The 21,108-nt window shown below is 50.5% G+C and overlaps 2 protein-coding genes and 1 long non-coding RNA gene across 11 annotated transcripts in view; 2 read left to right on the forward strand and 1 right to left on the reverse strand.

The window, feature by feature from the left end:
* NUTF2 (nuclear transport factor 2) overlaps positions 1–6,820 on the forward strand; it is a 57,051-nt gene extending 50,231 nt beyond the window's left edge. For all 6 annotated transcript variants that reach the window (XM_073307241.2, XM_073307243.2, XM_073307239.2 and 3 more), the window contains exon 5: positions 3,117–6,820. In XM_073307241.2, coding sequence (XP_073163342.1) covers positions 3,117–3,230 — 114 coding nt within the window. In that variant the 3' untranslated portion in view covers positions 3,231–6,820. The remainder of the gene's footprint in view (positions 1–3,116) is intronic.
* Positions 1,500–11,718, reverse strand: LOC140896106 (uncharacterized). 2 transcript variants are annotated; one of them, XR_012154450.2, is made up of 3 exons: positions 11,603–11,718; positions 8,058–8,802; positions 1,500–5,035 (listed from the first exon to the last, which is right to left on the reverse strand). It is a non-coding gene; the product is annotated as an uncharacterized LOC140896106 (long non-coding RNA). The 2 variants fall into 2 exon arrangements; XR_012154451.2 differs by having other exon boundaries at positions 1,500–5,509.
* Positions 11,719–11,754: 36 nt separating this feature from the next.
* EDC4 (enhancer of mRNA decapping 4) overlaps positions 11,755–21,108 on the forward strand; it is a 55,464-nt gene continuing 46,110 nt past the window's right edge. For all 3 annotated transcript variants that reach the window (XM_073307245.2, XM_073307246.2, XM_073307248.2), the window contains exons 1-4: positions 11,755–11,891; positions 17,843–17,999; positions 19,233–19,344; positions 20,480–20,579. In XM_073307245.2, coding sequence (XP_073163346.2) covers positions 11,816–11,891; positions 17,843–17,999; positions 19,233–19,344; positions 20,480–20,579 — 445 coding nt within the window. In that variant the 5' untranslated portion in view covers positions 11,755–11,815. The remainder of the gene's footprint in view (positions 11,892–17,842; positions 18,000–19,232; positions 19,345–20,479; positions 20,580–21,108) is intronic.

A 21,108-nucleotide genomic window follows, 5' to 3' on the forward strand; every position in this document is an offset into this window, starting at 1 on the left:
TGGCCGTTCCTATGGTCAGTCTGGTCAGCAAAGGGTTAAAGAAGCAGTTTAAATTTTTTGAAACTGCTAGTTCTGAAAGAGTTGATCAGAGCGCTAGTTGAGCCATTAAATAACCGTGACTGCAGTGTAGCTATGCTCAACATCCTCAAAGAAGAAAGTTCCCCAAAATCCAGCATAGTGACACTTCCCTTTGGAAAGGGGAATCACAAAAAGAAACTAGTCCAACCCTGCTGTTAAAATCCATAGCTTAGCATGCAGGTGGCATGCAGCCAATAATAAAGGCACAAGGGAAGCAGGAAGGCAAACAAAAGAGTGGTTTCAGAGTAACAGCCGTGTTAGTCTGTATTCGCAAAAAGAAAAGGAGTACTTGTGGCACCTTAGAGACGAATAAATTGGTTAGTCTCTAAGGTGCCACAAACAAAAGTGTGTGCTTAAATGGCTGTTGATGGCTTTGGTAGGAAGGGATCCCAGCTAAATGGTATCCATTCAGAAAATGGAAACCCAGCCCAAATTAAGCCAATAAACAAGCTCTTATCAGTGGTGGAATTTACCTCTTACTGTGTAATCACTTAGCTTCATTCATAGCCCTTTGTGAGGTTCTCTGCCAAAGAGGTAGGGAACCTCAAAGGACTTTGGAAGGCATGCATTTTAAGCTGTGAAAGAAATATTCCTCTACCTACTGAACGAACAAATCTGTGGAAGTCTTTGCCACAAAATATCAAGCACTAGCAAGAGTTTAGGATTCATAAAAGGCATAGATATTTGTATGAATTATGAGAAAAATCCATAGTTATATTTGATAGGTTAAATCTAGGAGTGATATAAATCCTCATGTTTTAGGGCATAAACCAATCTCTAAATGAGGTGAGACGCTTCCTAGAAGGGCAGATTATTCCATTATTGTAGCTGCTAGCATTTTCCTCTGCAACATCTGGTGTTGGCCATTGTCAGAGGCAGAGTAATGGGACTAGCTCGGGGTGGGCAAACTTTTTGGCAGGAGAGCCACATTGGGGTTGTAAAACTATATGGAGGGCGGCTGGGTAGGGAAGGCTGTGCCTCCCCAAAGAGCCTGGCCCCCTCCCCCTATCGGACCCCTCCCACTTCCCGCCCCCTGACTGCCCCCCTCAGAACCTCCGACCCCATCTGACCCCCCCCTACTCCTTGTCCCCTGACCACCCCCTCCTGGGACTCCCATGCCCTATCCAACCCCCCCTTTTCCCCATCCCCTGACCGCCTCCACCCCATCCAACCCCCCCCCGCTCCCTGTCCCCTGACTGATGCCCCGGGACCCCCCGCCCCCTTACCATGCCAGAGCTAGCCACACCGCTGCGCTGCCCGGCAAGAGCGGCGGGCCAGAGCACTAGTGGCGCGGAACGCTCAGGCTGCAGGGGATGGGGGACACTGGGGGAGGAGCTCAGGGGCTGGGCAGGACAGGACGGTCCTTTGGGCCGGATGTGGCCCGCGGGCCGTAGATTGCCAACCTCTGGACTAGCTGGACCTAATCTGGTTTGGCAGTCTCTGTTCACACTGTGCTGATGCCATGAAGTCTCTATTCAGAACTTCAGAGCTACTACAGTTCTATTCCCACTGGAATTCCCTTTAGATTTACTTGCTTATTGATGCTCAGAAAGAGGAGAATAGAAAATACTTGATTTAATAATGAGTTGCAGACCTGCCAAAGCAATTTAATCTGAAATTAAGATTAAACTCTTGATCCATGGCTATTGGTTAGGGAAGATGCAAGCTCTTATAACTTGAAGAATGGAACAGTGGTGTCAACTTTTGTTTGTAGCAGCTCTAAAATATATCTATAAACTTTTGGGAAAGAGATGAGAATCACTCATACGAGGCCACAGTATGTTCCATTTCCTGTGAGATGGGAATCCATTCTTAGGGAACCCATTCTTAGGGAACCATTTGGCCTCTCTGGTTAAAGCTGTATTAAGTCACTTTCTGGAGAGCACTTGCATGTTTCTGTTCCAAAGAGATCTCATACTAACAAACACATTTCTTAAAGCATGTGGTATGGGCTTTGAGTTGGAGAGTCTAGATTGGTTTTTCACTTGGTCCTGGGGTGGGTCTTGAGTCACCTTGAAGTAACCCCTCCACCTGATCAGGAGCAGTGCTGCTGAAGACAGGTGTACGTGACTGCAAGACGTAACCAAAGTTCTTGAGGTTGTGGTGGGCAGAGCATTGTGTGTGTAGGCTGAGCGTAGTGCCATCCAAACTAACAGTTTCAGTTACTCATTATTTATAATCTGGCATTAAATACCCCAAATCTGGGTTTTCCAACATTTTAGTGTAAACCACATCTTATAGAGATCCTCATGGACACTTAACATGTCATTCGTTATCCCAGGACATCCCATGGCAACCACAGCAATCGTTTACATGGAAAAGTAACATTATGATGGTAACTCACATATTTAGCTTTTCTTAATGCAGACTACCACCTGGAAACAAAGAGAAGAGTTAGTAACACGTAACCAGTCAGCTCTGCATGGTCCACCCTCTGGAACCTTCTCCCTAAACCATCATGGTGCTACATCCTTAGGCCAAGTTACTGCTGCTGACTTCCATGGAAACTCCCTTCTGAAGCCAGTCCCCACCACGGCAGTTACATCACAAACTAACTTCTTACCAGACTGTGGTTTATTTTAACATAATGCACTACTTCATTGACTTTCATATGACTTTTTTACACTTAACCAAATCACTATTTCAGTTTGTTGCTGGGCTGTTCTTTTGGGGCCAGAATAAGGAGTACTGCTGAAACCACCAGTTTGTGTGAGTGCAGTTGCATCTTTATCTGTAGGAGGCAAGTGCTGCTGTAACAATAATAAATCTATGCTAAATCTCCAGTGGCTTTAGAAAAACTCTGGGTTTAGGTAAGCTGCACTGAGGAAATCCTACATCACTGAATTAAAAATATGGTGTGAACATCTAAGAGGAGAAATCCCTGGCTATCTTAAAGCTGAATGGTATTGTTGGGAGGTGTAAGGTACATTATAGAGCATGACATCACCATTGGCATCAGCTGCTGAATCTTGTGTTTTGAATATATTTGGCAAAGTGAAGAGCTTTTTAAAATCTTTTTTTCCCTCCCCTCTCCATAGGCTGACGAAGATCCTATCATAGGATTCCACCAGATATTTATATTAAAGAACATCAATGATGCCTGGGTTTGCACCAATGACATGTTCAGGCTAGCACTGCACAACTACGGCTGAGCTGGTACCCCCAAGGCACCTGTGCTTTCTCTTTCTCCTCTCCTTTACTGATATATTCACACTCACGGAACATTCCAAATATCCTACACAAACCTGCAACACCGCAGTGAGCGAGCGAGCAAGATCCATGACCTGCCCTTCTGCCAAGTTTACGTTGTCACTAGATGAGTTTCTTGTGCATGATGTTTGGAAGTTAGACTTAGCTGCATTTGACAAGAGAAATGTGTGTTGTACCAGCATGCCTTGGAAAGAATCCATAATGCAAAAGGTTGTCTCTTTATGTACTGACCAGTTGCTCTAGTAACCCAAAGAAATGAAAGGAAAGAACAGCGGCCTGTACAGCCCAGATACTGATTTGTTCAGATGTCTCAATGCTACATTATACAATAATAAAACCATGAGATTTTCTTAACAGTTTAAATTGTTTTAATGACTTGGATGTTGAGTGCATAACCATAAAGTCTTTAGTCAGTTCTTTGGATTTCCTGTGTCTACCTGGCTGTCTACACTTACAAACCTGAAAATCAACCTGACCCTTTAGTTCTAACTGTACACTTGCATCGCGTCTCTTGCAGCTGAACATCAGTCCTAATATGCCTTGGCCACAGATCTCTTCCTCTCTCCCGCCCCCCCCACTTCAGCAGCCAGAGGTGGAGGCTTGTGGTTCATATTTTCATGTGCCCTGTAAAGTCAGACTTCAGTTGTTTAAGCTTTTTTTAGTCTTTATTTTATGCAGAACAGACAGAAGGTAATGCACAAAGTTGACAATCATGGCAATATGTATTAGTCACGTGTCTTGTCATAACACTCGTTATGGTGTCAATCATCGCTAAGTCCTTCCAGCTAAATATGCCAACTGTATTTCCTCTGTGTTCTACTGCTCTGGGTAATGTAGCCTCCAGCTTTCTGAATTGCCAATAGAACTTTGTTTTTTTGCATGTCTCCCTCTTCTCAAAATTGCATTTAATGCCAATGTCCTAGCCAAATTCCCACTCTAAGTAACTACATTCAGCCTCTGAACTTCCCCTGTGGTTTGAATTGGGTATGCATTCAAACTCTGTTCTAAACCGGTATATAGTGTTCTTGTTGATAGGCAGTCAGCTGCCGCATGCCACCCAGAGGGGGCAGCATTTCATTGGTGAAGGGATTCCTATATTTGAGTATTTCTAGATTTTTTTTCATAGTAAAAGATGCCACATTAACTAGATTGCATCGTTCACGTCACTTACGGCTGACTAACCTGATGGGTCCAGATTTTCAAAAGTGCACAGAACTCAGCTGCTCTTATTGTGACACTTATGGCCAGGTTTCCAAGAGAGCTCAGTACACAGTGTGCTCGGCTCTCTTGAAAATCTGGTCATGTATTTTGGTCCCTAAATGGGAGCTGAGCTCTCCTGAAAACAGGCTTTGGGCTCTCTCATTGATGTGCTAACCACACTGTCCTTGTTCCACTCTAACTTGCTGTTCACCTCAATTTTAAATGGGCAACAAGGAATAGAAGTAGCAGACTGTTAATTTCCTATTACTGCTTCTCTGCTCTAGAAATAGTATCACAATGTTCTATTAATCCCATAATAGAAGGATTAGTCCTTAGCAGAAAAACCCTTATATACAAAAGGGCCATTCTTCATGGTCTGGGGCTATTGTTTTTTTGATCTCAAGATAGGAAACCCTCCCCTCTGCTATTAGACCTTAGACCCATCTTCTTCCAGTCTGTTCTCGAATTAGAGAGAGGAGGCTGGCTCAAATAGAGTTGACTCACTAATCGAATCTTTCTTCAGAGTAGCAGCCGTGTTAGTCTGTATCTGCAAAAAAGAACAGGAGTACTTGTGGCACCTTAGAGACTAACCAATTTATTTGAGCATAAGCTTTCGTAAGCTATAGCTCACTTCATTGGATGCATGCAGTGGAAAATACAGTAGGGGGATTTTATATACACAGAGAACATGGAACAATGGTTGTTGCCATATACATTGTAACGAGAGTGATCAGGTAAGATCTGTTATGCAGAAAGATCCTGCCCACTAAACCCAGAGACCCCTTAGCATCCAACTCTATAACTTGCTCTTGCAAGAGAGCTACTTAATTACTACGCTAAAGGAGTGATGCTTCCTATCAATCTTAGTCTGACCATTATTTCACATGCTCCCCTCTTACGCTTTACAAACCTGAAATTCAGAGAACGGTGCAATCAGCTGCCCCAGAAGGTTTCTTGCCTGCTTAACTTCTTGCGTTGCAGTAAGTTTCTTCCCCTTGGTAGTTCGGCCCTGGCTCCCTATCTAGAGAAGACAAGTGCCAGTTCTACTTCCTGCAGAAGCCAGTGCTACATAAAGTGCTTCTGGGAGGCTGCAGCTCGTTCGCTGAGCCAGGGTAAGGGGAGAGACACTTGCTCTCTTAGTTACGGCTTCCGCTCAAGGACTGCTTTAAAGAAGCCATTTATTCCAACGTAAACCGTTGCTCTTGCACTGCTGCCCATATCTCACTGCAAGTGTTGGAGTGAATTCTGAAATAGCCACCTACAAATGTAGGGGGGCTGCCTGGAGGGAGGAGGAGAGGGGATGTTCTTGCCCCTCTTAACTAACTACTCTAGGTGGGGAGAATGATGCGTTCTATAAACCCAGGATTCTCATTCCAAAAAGCCTGTCTTGTCCTGCCCACCCTGGATGAAACTTTTGGGATCCTCTCATGGTACCATGCTTAGCTGGAAGGTCATGCTGGCCTTAATATTAGCAGTGTTAATAGCCATATTAAAAAGATGCCTTAAGAAAATTCCCCAAATGTGATTATTGCGGACAACCTATCTAGTCCTTATGGAACATCACATGTTGACTAGAAGGTGGGGAAAGGAAAAGCATGTTCCTTGTCCCTAAGAAGGGAATGACTGGCTTCTGTTCACACTGAATAACTTGGAACCTTCCCCTTGGTGGCACATATGTACTGCAGTTATAGCTGCCTTGGACAGCTATCTAGAATTGTCTTGGCTGAAGAAAATGGGTTCTAACCCTAACTCAAATTGGAGGGGAAGAATTTCTAAGCTAATCTGCACCATAGACTTTAAACATCCGCAGTTGTGTGCAATACGCAGTGTTGGGTGTTTGACCACCTAGCTCTGTACTCTGTATTAGCTATTATGCCAGAGCTGCTCTCTTGTGAATAAACTGGAAGACCATTGTGCTACTTGCTACAGAAATAGGGTGACCTCTTGATGCTCTAATATTGCTCCAGATGTGACCCTCCTTGGAATACCTCTGGGTCATGAGTTCTCTGTCCACTAGCTGTAAACATGAAAATGTGCCACCAGCAGTTATCTGGCTTATCAGAAGAAAATGGAAAAAACCTGATGCAGTCATTGAATGATACAGAGCTTACACAATGTTTTGTGATGGGAAATCTATGTGCTTACAGAGGAAAACAGGTCTTTAAAATTGTAGGCCTATGTACAGCAATAGCCTTGTGGGTCAATTTAAGTCAAGTGAACAGGTGTGTGGAGTAAGACTATACATTCAGTATATGCTCTACTGTATGATGATGGCTTGTTATGATTGTACCTGTGACCAATGTGTTAATCAATAAAGGTTTTCTTCAACAAAGGTTGCTTGCTTGGGCTCAAGCCAAGAAACCAGAGATTAGATTATGGCTGGGTCCTAACACTGGAAAAACTAGACTGGGGAAGTGCCGAGAACAGCTCAGCTTTACTGCAGTATTCCTGCCATTGGGTGTGAAATATCTCAACCTACCACTCAGCTGCTAGAGGGAATGCAGACCTCCTCGCTGCTCAAACTAGTGCACTGCTGGTAAGATGAGTTTATTGGGTTATGGTGCTTTGCCTACTCTTAAGGGAAATTTAGACTCCTCATCATGATGACAACTTACAGGCTGAAGTTCTTGTTACCAAAGATCTTGGATCTCCCTAATTGCGTTAGATGTGACTTCTCCTCCTGAATCCTATTTGCAGTGACAGGCAGCTGCTTTCAGACTGCATTGTCTGTGTGAGCTTCCTCTAAAGGACACTGCTTTGTTATTTCTCACATCTACCAGTTTTCACATGCCACCTTAATAGCGATGGGTTTTATGATTGGGGAGGGGGTCCTGTTAATCTGTGCTCATTTAACAGTTGTTCAGCCACAGACTCACGTTATCCAATCTCCTGTTGGTCCCAAAAGAGTGAGTAGAATTGAGGCTGCCTTCAGTATGACTCTGCAGCCTAGGTGTAATGCCATAACCTTGGGTGTGGCTATAAACTTGCTTTAGGATGAAGGCTGCTGTCTGGTCCCATCATGGATAGGGAAAGGGAGCTTACTTGGGAAAGCACGAAGCTGTGCTCTGCTTTGTTTGGCTGACAGGAACCCCAAACTGACCTCCTGTGAAGGATTTATTTGACTTTGACCCAAGGAAAGCTTTTCACTCCTTTGTCTAAAGATACTGTATGTGGGCTAAACAGTGTCTCTGGCAATGGACATATCCAAGGGAAAGACTGAAGTAACATGATTTGCCGCAGCATTTTTTCTTTTAAAAAAAGAAGCTCAAACCTCTCTCAACTTGTGAAGCAGTCTGTCCCCCGATAACATTTCACCTCACCATGTCTCCTTATTTGTACTGATCTGCGCCACAATACTTGTTTGTGGTTGTATATCCATCCTTTACCTCCTCCACCCTCAGACTGCTGCACTGTTGTTGTTGAACATGGGCCCTGAGAAGCTCAGTTTAAATAGAATGCTTTCCCTCCTCCAAGAGCAAATCAGACCCCTCCAAGCCAAACTGTAGTCATGAATTTCAGGCTCATTGTCTTTCTTAGCCTGATCTTCTGTCAAAATGCAGAGCACTTACCTAGGTATCCTTGATCCAAACCAGAAGCAGTAAGTGAAGACTTGCGCCACTGTTGCCTCCCCTCTTCTCTATAGCAGTTGCCCAGTTGGAAAGAGATTGGAATGATGCATATAGCTGAGACCACTACATTCCTTGCTAGCCCAGTTCAAGGAGCATTGGGCCTGTTTGGGTCTGAAAGTAGCTTTTGTATTAGCTAGGGCCAGGCACCCGAGCTTTAGTGTGAGGGGGAGATAAATGTTTATGCTTGTGAATGGAAAGGATCTAAAAGTGGTGGAAGGTGTTCAAGGCAGAGGATCCACTGCTTCTGTTTAACTGGGAGGGGGCAGCCCATTATGGCAAGAGGAAAAGATGGTTTCAGGGCCATGTCATCCTGCTCTCTTTGCTTTTCTTTGAGAAAATAGTCCTAGTCTGTTTCCTTCCATTCCCAGGGCAGAAGGAGTCTCCTAGTGCCTTTCCGGCCCCCAAACAGAGCAGGCAGCGGAGAGCCCCAGGGCTCACACCTGCCACAGGAAGACAGGAGCTGAGACAGTCCTTGTCCTTGAAGCTGCTTCAGGAGCTCTCTAACAGGATTCACCCTGTGCCCCCTGGGTGCATCTCTTAGTCCACAGCACACCTGCTCCTGTTCCCCAGGGATCATCAATCTGCCTTGGATCTTGGGGCTGTGGAGGTCCTATTTGGAAGAGGCAGTGGAATATGCCCAACCACAGGCACAAGGCTTTCCTTTCAGAGCAATGGCTTGGTTTGCCTAGATTAGGAAGAGAGGACAAGGTTAGGTTGGGGCTAACTAACACGTGTTAGGTAGTCTTTCCTTTTTCTTAGTAAAGCTGCAGATTAATGCTTTTTACCTTGATTTAGCTAATCTAGGTGAACCTTGACCAGCAAAATCAAGACAAAAAGTGTTAAGATGGGTCTGTAACAGAGAATTTCTCATAGTTGGGTCAAGGTAGAAAATATGGTGGCTAGCCCCGAGACCTCTCTCTTTAGTTCAGACAAATTCTATAGGTATGTCTACACTGCAATAAAAGACGTGTGGCTAGCCCAGGATAGCAGACTTGGGCTCACAGGGCTCGTCATGCAGGGCTAGAACATTGCAGTGTAGACATTTGGGCTTGGACTGAAGCTTGGGCTCTGAGTCCTCAGGAGGTGGGGAGAGCGTCAGAGTGCAGGCTCCATCCTGCACCGGAGTGTCTATGCTGCAGTTTTATGGCCCTGCAGCCTGAGTCAGCTGCCCTAGGTCCCTCTGTGCCTTCGATGCACGGGTGACCCCTCAGAAGCAAGGAAATGACACCAACTTTCTCTTTGAGGTGGTAGCAGAATCTCCACAAGGCGCTCAGGTGCTGCCTCTGCTGGTCCATAGGACCCTCGGCCTTGATGGGGCAGAGGCAATTCAGGCAATACCCCCTGCCCTGTAACAATAGCCCCCGACCCACCCCGTCTAACAATGCCCCCTCCCCATTAACAATGCCCCCCCGACCCACCCCTTCTAACAATGCCCCCTCCCCCCGTAACAACGGCCCCCGACCCACCCCATCTAACAATGCCCCCTCCCCGTAACAATGTCCCCCCCGACCTACCCCATCTAACAATGCCCCCTCCCCCCCCGTAACAACGGCCCCCCCGACCCACCCCGTCTAACAATGCCCCCTCCCCCCGTAACAATGTCCCCCCCGACCCACCCCTTCTAACAATGCCCCCTCCCCCCGTAACAACGGCCCCCGACCTACCCCGTCTAACAATGCCCCCTCCCCCCCGTAACAATGTCCCCCCCGACCTACCCCTTCTAACAATGCCCCCTCCCCCCGTAACAACGGCCCCCGACCCACCCTGTCTAACAATGCCCCCTCCCCCCGTAACAACGGCCCCTGACCCACCCCGTCTAACAATGCCCCCTCCCCCGTAACAATGTCCCCCCCGACCCACCCCGTCTAACAATGTCCCCTCCCCCGTAACAATGTCCCCCCCAACCTACCCCGTCTAACAATGCCCCCTCCCCCCGTAACAACGGCCCCCGACCCACCCCGTCTAACAATGCCCCCTCCCCCCCGTAACAACGGCCCCCCCGACCCACCCTGTCTAACAATGCCCCCTCCCCCCGTAACAATGTCCCCCCCGACCCACCCCGTCTAACAATGCCCCCTCCCCCGTAACAATGTCCCCCCCGACCCACCCTGTCTAACTGCCCCCTCCCCCCGTAACAACGGCCCCCGACCCACCCCGTCTAACAATGCCCCCTCCCCCCCGTAACAACGGCCCCCCCGACCCACCCCGTCTAACAATGCCCCCTCCCCCCCGTAACAACGGCCCCCCCGACCCACCCTGTCTAACAATGCCCCCTCCCCCCGTAACAACGGCCCCCGACCCACCCCGTCTAACAATGCCCCCCCCCCCGTAACAACGGCCCCCCTGACCCACCCTGTCTAACAATGCCCCCTCCCCCCGTAACAACGGCCCCCAACCCACCCCGTCTAACAATGCCCCCTCCCCTGTAACAATGTCCCCCCTGACCCACCCTGTCTAACAATGCCCCCTGCCCCCCGTAACAACGGCCCCCCCGACCCACCCCGTCTAACAATGCCCCCTCCCCCCGTAACAATGTCCCCCCCGACCCACCCCTTCTAACAATGCCCCCTGCCCCCGTAACAACGGCCCCCGACCCACCCCGTCTAACAATGCCCCCTCCCCCCCGTAACAATGTCCCCCCCGACCTACCCCTTCTAACAATGCCCCCTCCCCCCGTAACAACGGCCCCCCGACCCACCCCGTCTAACAATGCCCCCTCCCCCCGTAACAACGGCCCCCGACCCACCCCGTCTAACAATGCCCCTCCCCGTAACAATGTCCCCCCTGACCCACCCCGTCTAACAATGCCCCCTCCCCCCGTAACAATGTCCCCCCCGACCCACCCCTTCTAACAATGCCCCCTGCCCCCGTAACAACGGCCCCCGACCCACCCCGTCTAACAATGCCCCCTCCCCCCGTAACAACGGCCCCCCCGACCTACCCCTTCTAACAATGCCCCCTCCCCCCGTAACAACGGCCCCCCCGACCCACCCCTTCTAACAATGCCCCCTCCCCCCGTAACAATGTCCCCCCCGACCCACCCCTTCTAACAATGCCCCCTGCCCCCGTAACAACGGCCCCCGACCCACCCCGTCTAACAATGCCCCCTCCCCCCGTAACAACGGCCCCCCCGACCCACCCCGTCTAACAATGCCCCCTCCCCCGTAACAACGGCCCCCCCGACCCACCCCGTCTAACAATGCCCCCTCCCCCGTAACAACGGCCCCCCTGACCCACCCCGTCTAACAATGCCCCCTCCCCCCGTAACAATGTCCCCCCCGACCCACCCCTTCTAACAATGCCCCCTGCCCCCGTAACAACGGCCCCCGACCCACCCCGTCTAACAATGCCCCCTCCCCCCGTAACAACGGCCCCTGACCCACCCCGTCTAACAATGCCCCCTCCCCCCCGTAACAACGGCCCCCCCGACCCACCCCGTCGAACAATGCCCCCTGCCCCCCAACGATACCTACTGACAGACATACATCACGCTCCGGCCGCCGGTCAGGGGGTCTCCAGACAGTGGGGGCGCGGCCAGGTCAGGGCAGGGGAGGGGGTATCTCGCCCACCGCCTCTGGTTCGGTCGGAACGTGCCTGACCAGGGCTGGTTTCCGGGGGCCGCGGTGGCGAACGGACCGGAAGCGGAAGTGGAGTCGGCGGGTCTGACCGGAGCTGGGAGCGTAGCGGGAAGCGGGCCCATGGCCTCTGCCAGCATCGACATCGAGGACGCGACCCAGCACCTGAGGGACATCCTCAAGCTGGACCGGCCGGCGGGTGAGGGCCCCGAGACTGTCCCGCCCGTGCTCGGCTGTCCTCGCCGGGGGCGCCCCCCCCCGCCCGCTTGTGTCCGTCGGGGCGCCCCCCCCCCGCCCGCTTGTGTCCCTCGGGGCGCGCGCCCCCCCCTTCCCCGCCCGCTTGTGTCCCTCGGGCCCCCCCCCTTCCCCGCCCGCTTGTGTCCCTCGGGGCGCGCGCCCCCCCCCCTTCCCCGCCCGCTTGTGTCCCTCGGGGCGCGCGCCCCCCCCTTCCCCGCCCGCTTGTGTCCCTCGGGCCCCCCCCCTTCCCCGCCCGCTTGTGTCCCTCGGGCCCCCCCCCCTTCCCCGCCCGCTTGTGTCCCTCGGGGCGCGCGCCCCCCCTTCCCCGCCCGCTTGTGTCCCTCGGGGCGCGCGCCCCCCCCTTCCCCGCCCGCTTGTGTCCCTCGGGGCGCGCGCCCCCCCCCTTCCCCGCCCGCTTGTGTCCCTCGGGGCGCGCGCCCCCCCCCTTCCCCGCCCGCTTGTGTCCCTCGGGCCCCCCCCCTTCCCCGCCCGCTTGTGTCCCTCGGGGCGCGCGCCCCCCCCCTTCCCCGCCCGCTTGTGTCCCTCGGGGCGCGCGCCCCCCCCTTCCCCGCCCGCTTGTGTCCCTCGGGGCGCGCGCCCCCCCCCTTCCCCGCCCGCTGGGGGCGCGCTGTGGATCCCTCCTTTCTGCTCCTCTTCCTCCAGCCCCCTGAGCTGTGCCCGTGGCGCTGGTCTCTGCTCCTCCAGCCGTGGCGCTGTGGTGGGCTACAAGGTGCGGGAGTCCCTCTGCGGCGATCCCGGGCCAGGAGCCGCCGGGTGGTAGGGTGGAGCCGGGCTGCTGCAGGGGCCAGGCTAGGCCGGGCAGCTCTCCTCTCTTGGGGAAACGGCAGCGCCGGCGGAAGAGGAGCCGGATGGAAATGTAGTTTCTCTACATTCTCAACGCCCCCCCACCCCCAGTTTTCTTGTTACCGCCGCTCCCCTAATCTCACATGCTTGTTCCTCGTGAGGGGGAGACGTTAGATCTTTTTCTTCCCCTGTCAGTTCGGCCATGTCACCCCCTTTCTGAGTGCTCCACTGGCTTCCCCTTTTTCATTACATCAGACATCAGCTGCTTGTCTTCACTCTTAAGGCCCTTCACAGTCAATCCCCACCCTACCTGTCCTCTCTCAGTCAGTATCAGGCTGTCAGTGCTCACCTCGGACACCCCTGAGGCCAGTCTCCATTGTGCATGTGTTAAATTTTCAAACACCTTCATGCTTTTTCCCATGCAGCCCCTCATCCTTAAGAGGAGCTTCCTGTAAACATCCATAGAGCTACCTCGTTATCCTCTTTCAGATTCCTCCTTAACTCTTCTTAGCCATGAGGGCTACAGAGAACTTCGCAATGGCTAAACTGCTGATGTACTAAAAACATTGCTTCTCATGCTGACCAATATTGTCTCAAGTATTGTATCACCTGTTGTCTCTCATCTTATACTGCATTTGTAAGCTCCTCGGGGAAGGGGTTATCTTGTTGTTCTGTGCTTTGCACAGTTGGGTCTTGGTGGATGATGAAGGCTTCGAGATGCTGCAGTGATACAAATAATAAGATCCTAGTGATTAATAAGATCTTAAATGTAACTCTGTGACTGCCAGAGCACCAAAGCCCAAACGATTTCCAGCAGCACAGCTAAACTGTGCCAAAATGTTCTCTCATCATGTCGGAGCAGCCACACTGTATTCTGGGAAATGTCTCTGATGTGCCTTGGGTAGTACCTGGTGTGATGGCATAGAGGACAGGAGCACCCTTGGATTCCTGACCTGCACTGCTCCACTCCTGGGGTGGCCAAAGCATGGCCACAGAGTGCTCATTGCCCCCAACATACAGTGTGCCATCTTATCCAGGCAGAAGCCAGGGTTTCTGTGGGCCTTGTCTCCATACCAACAATGAGGTTGCCTTCAGTCTGCCTGCCTTTGGCCCCTGGACTCCTGCTCATTTGCCAGTGTGGGCCTTGGCTGCGTAAAGTGTGAGCATGTGTTGACACACTTGCTGTGTGTTGTGAGAGGCCCAGTGGAGTTGCCTTTGCAACAACTGATGTGCTCGCTGCAGAGCCCTGTCAGAGCTGAGCTCCTCGAGGGTCCAAGTGTGGCTCTTCGATAGCTGTGACAAAGGCTTTGCATTGTGGAAGTGCAGATGCTGCCACCCACAGTAGTGACTCTGCATCCTGCTGGATTTCTTAACAGTTTGAAAGTTAAAATCTATGAGTGAAGCATCTCAAACACCTGGTTCAGCTTAATCCTACCAGCTCCTCAGCCTCTCCAGTTACATTCTCTCCTCATTCTCCTGTTGGGTATGTAAGTGAAGAGGGCTGGTTTGGCAAATGGTTGGTAACAGCTTCTGTTTTCAAATAGTCAGCTATCAGACAGGGCTTTCATGTGACTGTGACATCCAACTGCCTGAGAAATTCTAATCTCTGCATCTAATTCCACTGCGGACAGTTGTATGAAGGTTGTAGTAGGCACATAACAGTGGTCTGAATGAATAGACAACCCTGCTGGACTCAGTCTCTGTACAACACTTCCATTTAGTGGTATAGACCTGACCGCTAGTGTCCCTGATGTGCAAAAGATTTAGATTGTCCACATAATCTGGAAATTGCTGCCTTCCTGATTTGTGTAGAGATGCTTCCTATTTCAGCTAGCCTGGTATGATCCAGAGTTTGCTTCTTAACCTCCATCCCTGGGCTGTAGGATCCTCTGCTGCTTCACTCTCCTACTGTCCTCTCTAGTGATATGGGTGCTGGAGCTCCATCTCTTTGCTGTAGTGAGAGGACAGGTGGAGGTTGTCTGGATGTGGAAGGGTGAGCAAGGGACTATAGAGGTTAGATTTAAAGTTGGCTTGAGCTTCTTAACTGAGGCCTTGTCTGCACTAAAGGGAAAAGTCAATCTAGGCTATGCAATTTGAGTTATGTGAATAGCATAACTCAAATCAACATAGCTTAGATCTACTTAGCATGATGTCGATGGGAGACACTCTCCCATTGACTCCCGTTACTCTTCTCAATCAGGTGGAGTACAGGAGTTGACGGGAGAGTGATCAGCAGTCGACCGATGCATCGATCGCCACAGAGTCAAGCGTAGACAAGCCCTGAGTACTTCCTAGCTTATTTGTTTTTCCTTTTCACCCTTAAAGGTTTTGCTGTTGCAATTGTTCGAGAGTTTTTCTTACCAGTCTGATAATTTGGTTGGATTAGTAACCTAAAGAAACTCTGCAATAGAGCTACCTTTAGAATGAATAACCTCCCATCTTCTGGAATGGGGAGTGTTATCCCTTCTGATCCAAAAGTAATCCTCTGCAGCTGTCTCCATAGACTGTTTTCTGTGAGGTGAGGTATCAGCGACTTTCAGTAGGCCAACACTGCTCCATCAGCGACTCAGATGTCACTCACTTCTGTAAATCCCCAGCTCAGCCACAGACGGTTGGGTGACTGGTAGCTGCCGCCTTGTCTTTGGGAATGTACCCCAAGAAAGCAGTGCTGTCTCTTCTCACCATCTCCTAGCCTAACTTGGTAGTGCTGGGAGTCTCTTGCCTCATGTGTGCCTTCTGCTGCTAAGGGTGCCAATGTGTTAATTAGTAGAGCCTTTGCTAGAGAGCTGGGCAGCATTCCTCTAAATCCTTATCCAAACCACTGCTGGCAAGAGGCAGCACACCAGCCCCATCACCCTGTTCAAATGAGGGACTTAATGTGACACTCTATTTCATACAAACCATTGTTCCCTTGCGTGGGGCAGCAGGAACAGTCCTGTGTGAGGAGGTGAGTCTAACACCCAGCTTATGATCAGCTGCTTTCTTTTCTTTGCAGGCTGGTGGTGAATGTGCTTGTCTCGTGCTTTCTCCTTGAAGCCATGGGGAAGGACCGTAATAGTTCAGGATGACTCTTGTTCCTGTTGATATGGTTGCTAGAGTGACCCTGTTCCCCCCACATATGTTTGAGTGTAGTGCCCTTGCAATGCAGTTGGCTCAGGCGAGGAACGGGGTGCGAGGGACTAAATATGATCCTGAACTCTGATGTGCTGGAGTAGGTCATTGTGCCAGCCATCCATGGCCCCCATTGCTGTATGATGCTCTTTCTCTCTTTCCCCAGGATTGCATTTTTCTGGCATCAGCAGCAAAGGTACATGGGAACCTCCACTATCTCTGGGCATAGAAAGAGCAGAGAATTTACCTCCTTTATAGCATCTCTTGCCACAGCAGATCACAGCTCTGCTGCACCGAGCACTTTCCTGCAGGGGCAACAAGGAAGGACAGAGTGAAACCAGCTAGGATTGCATCAGTTTCATGTTGCTGCTGGGCAAGCCACAATAGATGCAGTCCTCACCCTATGGTAGGGAGTGCAGTGCATTCTGTGGTCTGGAGTCTTTGTGTAGAGGATGAATGTAGCTGCCATCTGCTCCTTGCAATGCTGATTAGCATGGCCCGTGATAATGCAGCCCTGCATGCCTGTTTCTGGGATGTTGAACGTGCAGTCTCTGATTTAGCTCCTCTTTTTACAGTAAAGCAGTCTTCTAAATAAACCTGGAGAATGAATTCTATTCACAATTACTTCTGCTGGCAGCAGCATTAACTGCATTCCCTGATGTATTAAAGCAATTAACCATCCTGTTGGTAACTGGAAAGTCTGTCTTGCTTTCTGAGGACCTGCTGTTTGTGGATGGAGTTATATTTGGGTTCATTATCTTTGCCAATAACAAAAGAGCATTAACCTATGGTTGTAGGAGCAGCCATTTCACAACAAGACCATTGCAGCAGTTGTTGCCAGGGCAACCATAAACCAGGTTTCAGTTTTCTGGTCCAGTGAAAATTTCACACAGCTGTAATAAAGAAAAGAAAGTTTTGCAGAGGCAAGTGACTGTCAAGTGGCAAGGCACAGTGCCAGGTGGTTTGGTGCTCGTTCATTTCCGCTTGGGATTGTTAACCCTTAGCCCTACCTACTTGAGTAACTTTGACATGGAAATGTGTCCCTGACATTGCTGACCTTCTGAAGGCCTCCAGCAGGCCTGGTGACTGGCCATTACAAAGTGGCTAGGAGTTCCTCTGATTGAAAGGCAACATGTTGCAGGCCAGGCTTACAAAGTTGGGGCCATATGCATGCCTTGATTCAAAGCAGAGCTCCCGCTGATAACAGATGGAGGTTTGCACAAAGGGTCAGGATGCAGAACAATCCTTCTGTGCCTGGTAAACTCGGGAAATATCATAGGTACTTGGAGGCCAACTGCTATTTCTGCTGTTTGTGTTGGCAGTTGTACATGGGATTAGCTGATGTGGATGCAACAGCTGCAGTAGTTATCAGCACATACTAGGTATATGGTTGCGAATCCACATTATTTGATGATCTCTCTCTTAGTTTCATTAGGCTTCAGTCCCTAGCCAATTGAGATGAATGCGGTAGTTCACATCTGTTGTCTCAGGTTGCCTGCAGACTCAGGAATTTACCACCACATCAGTTACTTGGGTCATTTTTGGAAGGCTTCCTCTGTAGCCATAACAACTAGAGACCTACCTTTCAGTGTGACACTGGATGAATGGCTCGAGCTGGCTGCATTTGGCCCACAGGGCAGGTATTCGACAATAGCCCTGACCCACCCCATCTAACAATACCCCGTGCCCCATAACAGTACCCCCGACCCACCTGCTGTTGGGCATTCAGTAACTTGAGTTTGATGGATTTCTTGGTTGTGTCCATTGACTTCTCCTTTTTGTTTACTGAGAAGTCCATTGACTTCTCCTTATCCTGATGGGAGAAGAACTAAAGGACCTCTACACAGGTGTGTGGCACATGTTCTCTCGGAACATGGCGTTCTCTCCTGCCCAGTCAGCATACCCCAGCTGGTAGGGCAGTGGCACCTGAGGTAGGGTATTTCACACTGTGCTGTGTCACTCCTGTGATTAAATATTGCGCGTGTTGTTTTCACTTAGGTTCAGTGAACGAAAACCAAAGGCCACCCAACTCGTACAACGGGGACTTGAATGGGCTGCTGGTGCCAGACCCCATTGCAGCTGGAGATGGAGCTCCCCTGGCTAAACCAATGCTCCGAACTGTTCCTCTGGGAACCCTGCAAGAGAAGCAAGTCATGTAAGTGTTCCCCAGGGAGAGTAGAGGTTGAGCACAGGGCATCGGTAAGGGGAAGCTCAATCTGATTTTGGCTCTGATGAGAGTGGGACAAACCCAGTTCTCAGCTGTGAAAATGAGGTTGAGGTTGTGAGCAATTCAGCAGCCGATCCTGTCTCTTCAGATGATCCGTGTCCATGTTTTTACTGGTCAGTGGGGAAAGGAAGAGTTCTGAAGCTGAGTAATGATAGGCCTTGAGCAGTAGGGCCTGCTGCATAGCAGGAGTGCGGAGCATGGGTGGAGCTGTGTGGGGGAAGGAGGAGCAGGGTGTGCTGCAGGTCAGTATTAAGGAGCATCAGCAGAGCACTGTGACAAGTTCAGGACTCGTTTAGTGGGGAAGCCAGGGATTAGCAGTCTGCATTGGCAAAAGTATCGATGGAAACTTTCCCATATATGGAGACTTCAGCTAGCCCATGCCCTCTGTCACTTGCATTATTAACTCTGAATTTTTCAGACTCTGTCTTCAGGTATCATGCAGCAGAAGAGCAGGTCAAGTGACTACTTGACCCTCCACTAAATAGGAGAAATAATTAGGTGTATCTGTGAATATACGCAAATATGTGTTAATTAGACAGCAGGGCGTCTGTGCATAGAGGAGCCAAGCCTATTTCTCCAAAACGTGAGTGACGACATAACAACACAAGAAGTGCTCCTAGGAGCAGCTCATTGGTCTACGCGCTCTATCTAGTACCCTGCCTCCTGCATTGACTCCTCAGCATTAGGTTTTCTTGCCTGACAAGCTTATAGTTTGGCTTTCTGAAGACTAGCTGTTTGGCAAGTTCCTTGTTTCTGAGCTGTTGCTGGGGGAATTGCAGCATGTTTCACTGCCAGGGTTAGTTGCTTGGTTGACATTGGGCCAGCTGCATCTTGGAGGTATTTGGAGTGTGGCCCAAAGTAGCTCAGAGTAAATCTATCATTTGGAACAGGAGAGTGGATAACTTGGCTATGAGAGAGCTCTTTGGCAGACTTGAGGAGGAGAAAGCCAGGCCTCTGTGCTTGATTCTGCCAAGGAGCAGCCTTTTAGATGAATGAAGGGCCCTCTTTGGTACTAATCTTCAGTGTGCGCCCTGGAAGCTGCCCAGAAGTCTCTCTGAGTTATGGATTAAAATGGCTACCAGCAATACCTGTGCTGGGTTCCCCTCTCACGGTCTCAGGGAGGCCAAGTGTGTGAGCTGAGCTCTTTATTTCTCTTAAAAGCTGCCTTTCTGGAGATGACAGCTCCACCTGTGTGGTGATATCGGCAAAAGACGTGGAGATTGTGGCCAGCAGTGACTCTAGCATCATCAGTAAGGCCAGAGGGAGCAACAAGGTAAAGGGGAGGGTGTATCTAACCCATGTACCCCATCCCCGCAGTATCTGTGCACCCCCCGTGGAGCGACAGACAGAAATACCTCTCTTTCTTCCTGGCTTGGAGGAGGGCAAAAGCTTGCTTGGTTATAAGGGTGATTGAAGAACTTACTGAGGGACAGCTGAGTCAGATGAGGTTTGCATGTAACCCTGACTGTGCTGGGGTCTGTGCTCCTGTGTTTCTCTTGCAGGACTGAGCTCTATAGTCAAGAGCTAGCTCTGGGAAGTGCCCTTTCCTGACCTCACAAGCCTCCCCTATTGGCCAGTGGTTTCCTTGGTCCAGTGAAATGTAGCTGCTGTGGGAGGTCACGGAAGGAGAGGTGCCTTCTTGGGTAGCTAGGGCCACTCCCAGGGAGGCCTTTGAATGAACTCTGTGCTGAGGGCAGAGCACCAGCATGTATTCGTGGCCACCTGTGTTGCTCAGCAGAAGCTCTGCTATGTTTTGCATCACTCAGAGCTTTTCCAGAGCCTGTGGCTTCATGCCTAGCTATGAGCTGCAGTGATGGAGCATGTGGCTCCCCTTGGCCACCTCTGGTGTGACAGGATGGGATGGAATCTGCCAGGCAATCTCACATGGAAGTGAGTGTATTTGCTGCCGTGACTCTCCTAGTCCCTCTTAGTTCCTTACTTTGCACCTATTGCAGGGGTGGCACTTACCAGGTTGGGCCAGGCCTCTGTGTGAGCCCTTTTTGGATCCCCAAGAAGGGAATCCTGAAGCCAGGGTGAAGCTGCCTCCACCCCAGGGACTGAATGGTGCCTTTATCCCAAACACCCTTTTCGTTGACTTTTAAGTGGGATCCCAGACTTGGCCTCAATCCCTTTGCTAGCATCATTCCACAGTAGAGAATCATAGTGGCAGTCACTCCAGTGTAAACAGCATTCCTCCCTGCAGGAGCAGGGACTCTTCAGCAGCTTCATTAGAAGTCTCTTCCTATGCTCAGGGCTGTAGTGCCCCGCTTCACTCTGAAATCCCACTGTGGAATAGCCAACTGCCAGCCAGAGCATTACCCTTTCCTCTTGTTTGGTGGCTTTATTGCAGATATTTCTGTTTCTTTCACTTTGCTTCAGCTAGTCTTTTATTTCTTTCCTCCATCTAGGTAAAAATACAGCCAGTAGCCAGATATGACTGGGAGCAGAAATACTACTATGGCAACCTGATAGCTGTATCAAACTCCTGCCTGGCATATGCCATTAGAGGTGAGGACCAGTTCCTGCTGCTTCATGTGATCTGTATTGGGCTCCTCCTGCTTATTTCAGTTGTTACCAGTGCAACCTAACGCTAGCTCACCATTTCTGGTTCCCATATTGGGGGCATTATTGTGGGTCAGGTGGACTTGGGAGTAGGAGTAAGAGTCGTTGGAGTTAGAAATGTGAGACTGGCAAAAGCCCCGGTGGAGGCAGGGAGGAGCATGAGGGTGAAGCTGAGAGGTTGTACTGGGATTAGCTGTGTCCCTAAGAGCGGACACTGTCCCAGGAAAAGGGGAGGAGGTGGGATGCGCCCTGCGGGACGGGTGCCTTGAAACCACAAGATTCAGTAAGGCTTGGGAATAGTGTAGGGAGCTGCACACTTCCAGGCTAGCGTGAAGGGAAACTAGGACATGTTTACGTGAGTTAGTCGCTGCAGATGCTGCTCCTGTCACTCTGCTCCCCCTGGGTTAAGATCTGGGTCCTGTTTGCTCTGGAGGTGGGGAGTTGTGAAACTGAAGGGAATCAAGCAGCAATGCCA

This window comes from Lepidochelys kempii, chromosome 12, assembly GCF_965140285.1.
Source record: "Lepidochelys kempii isolate rLepKem1 chromosome 12, rLepKem1.hap1, whole genome shotgun sequence".
In the NCBI taxonomy this organism is placed as follows: domain Eukaryota; kingdom Metazoa; phylum Chordata; order Testudines; family Cheloniidae; genus Lepidochelys; species Lepidochelys kempii.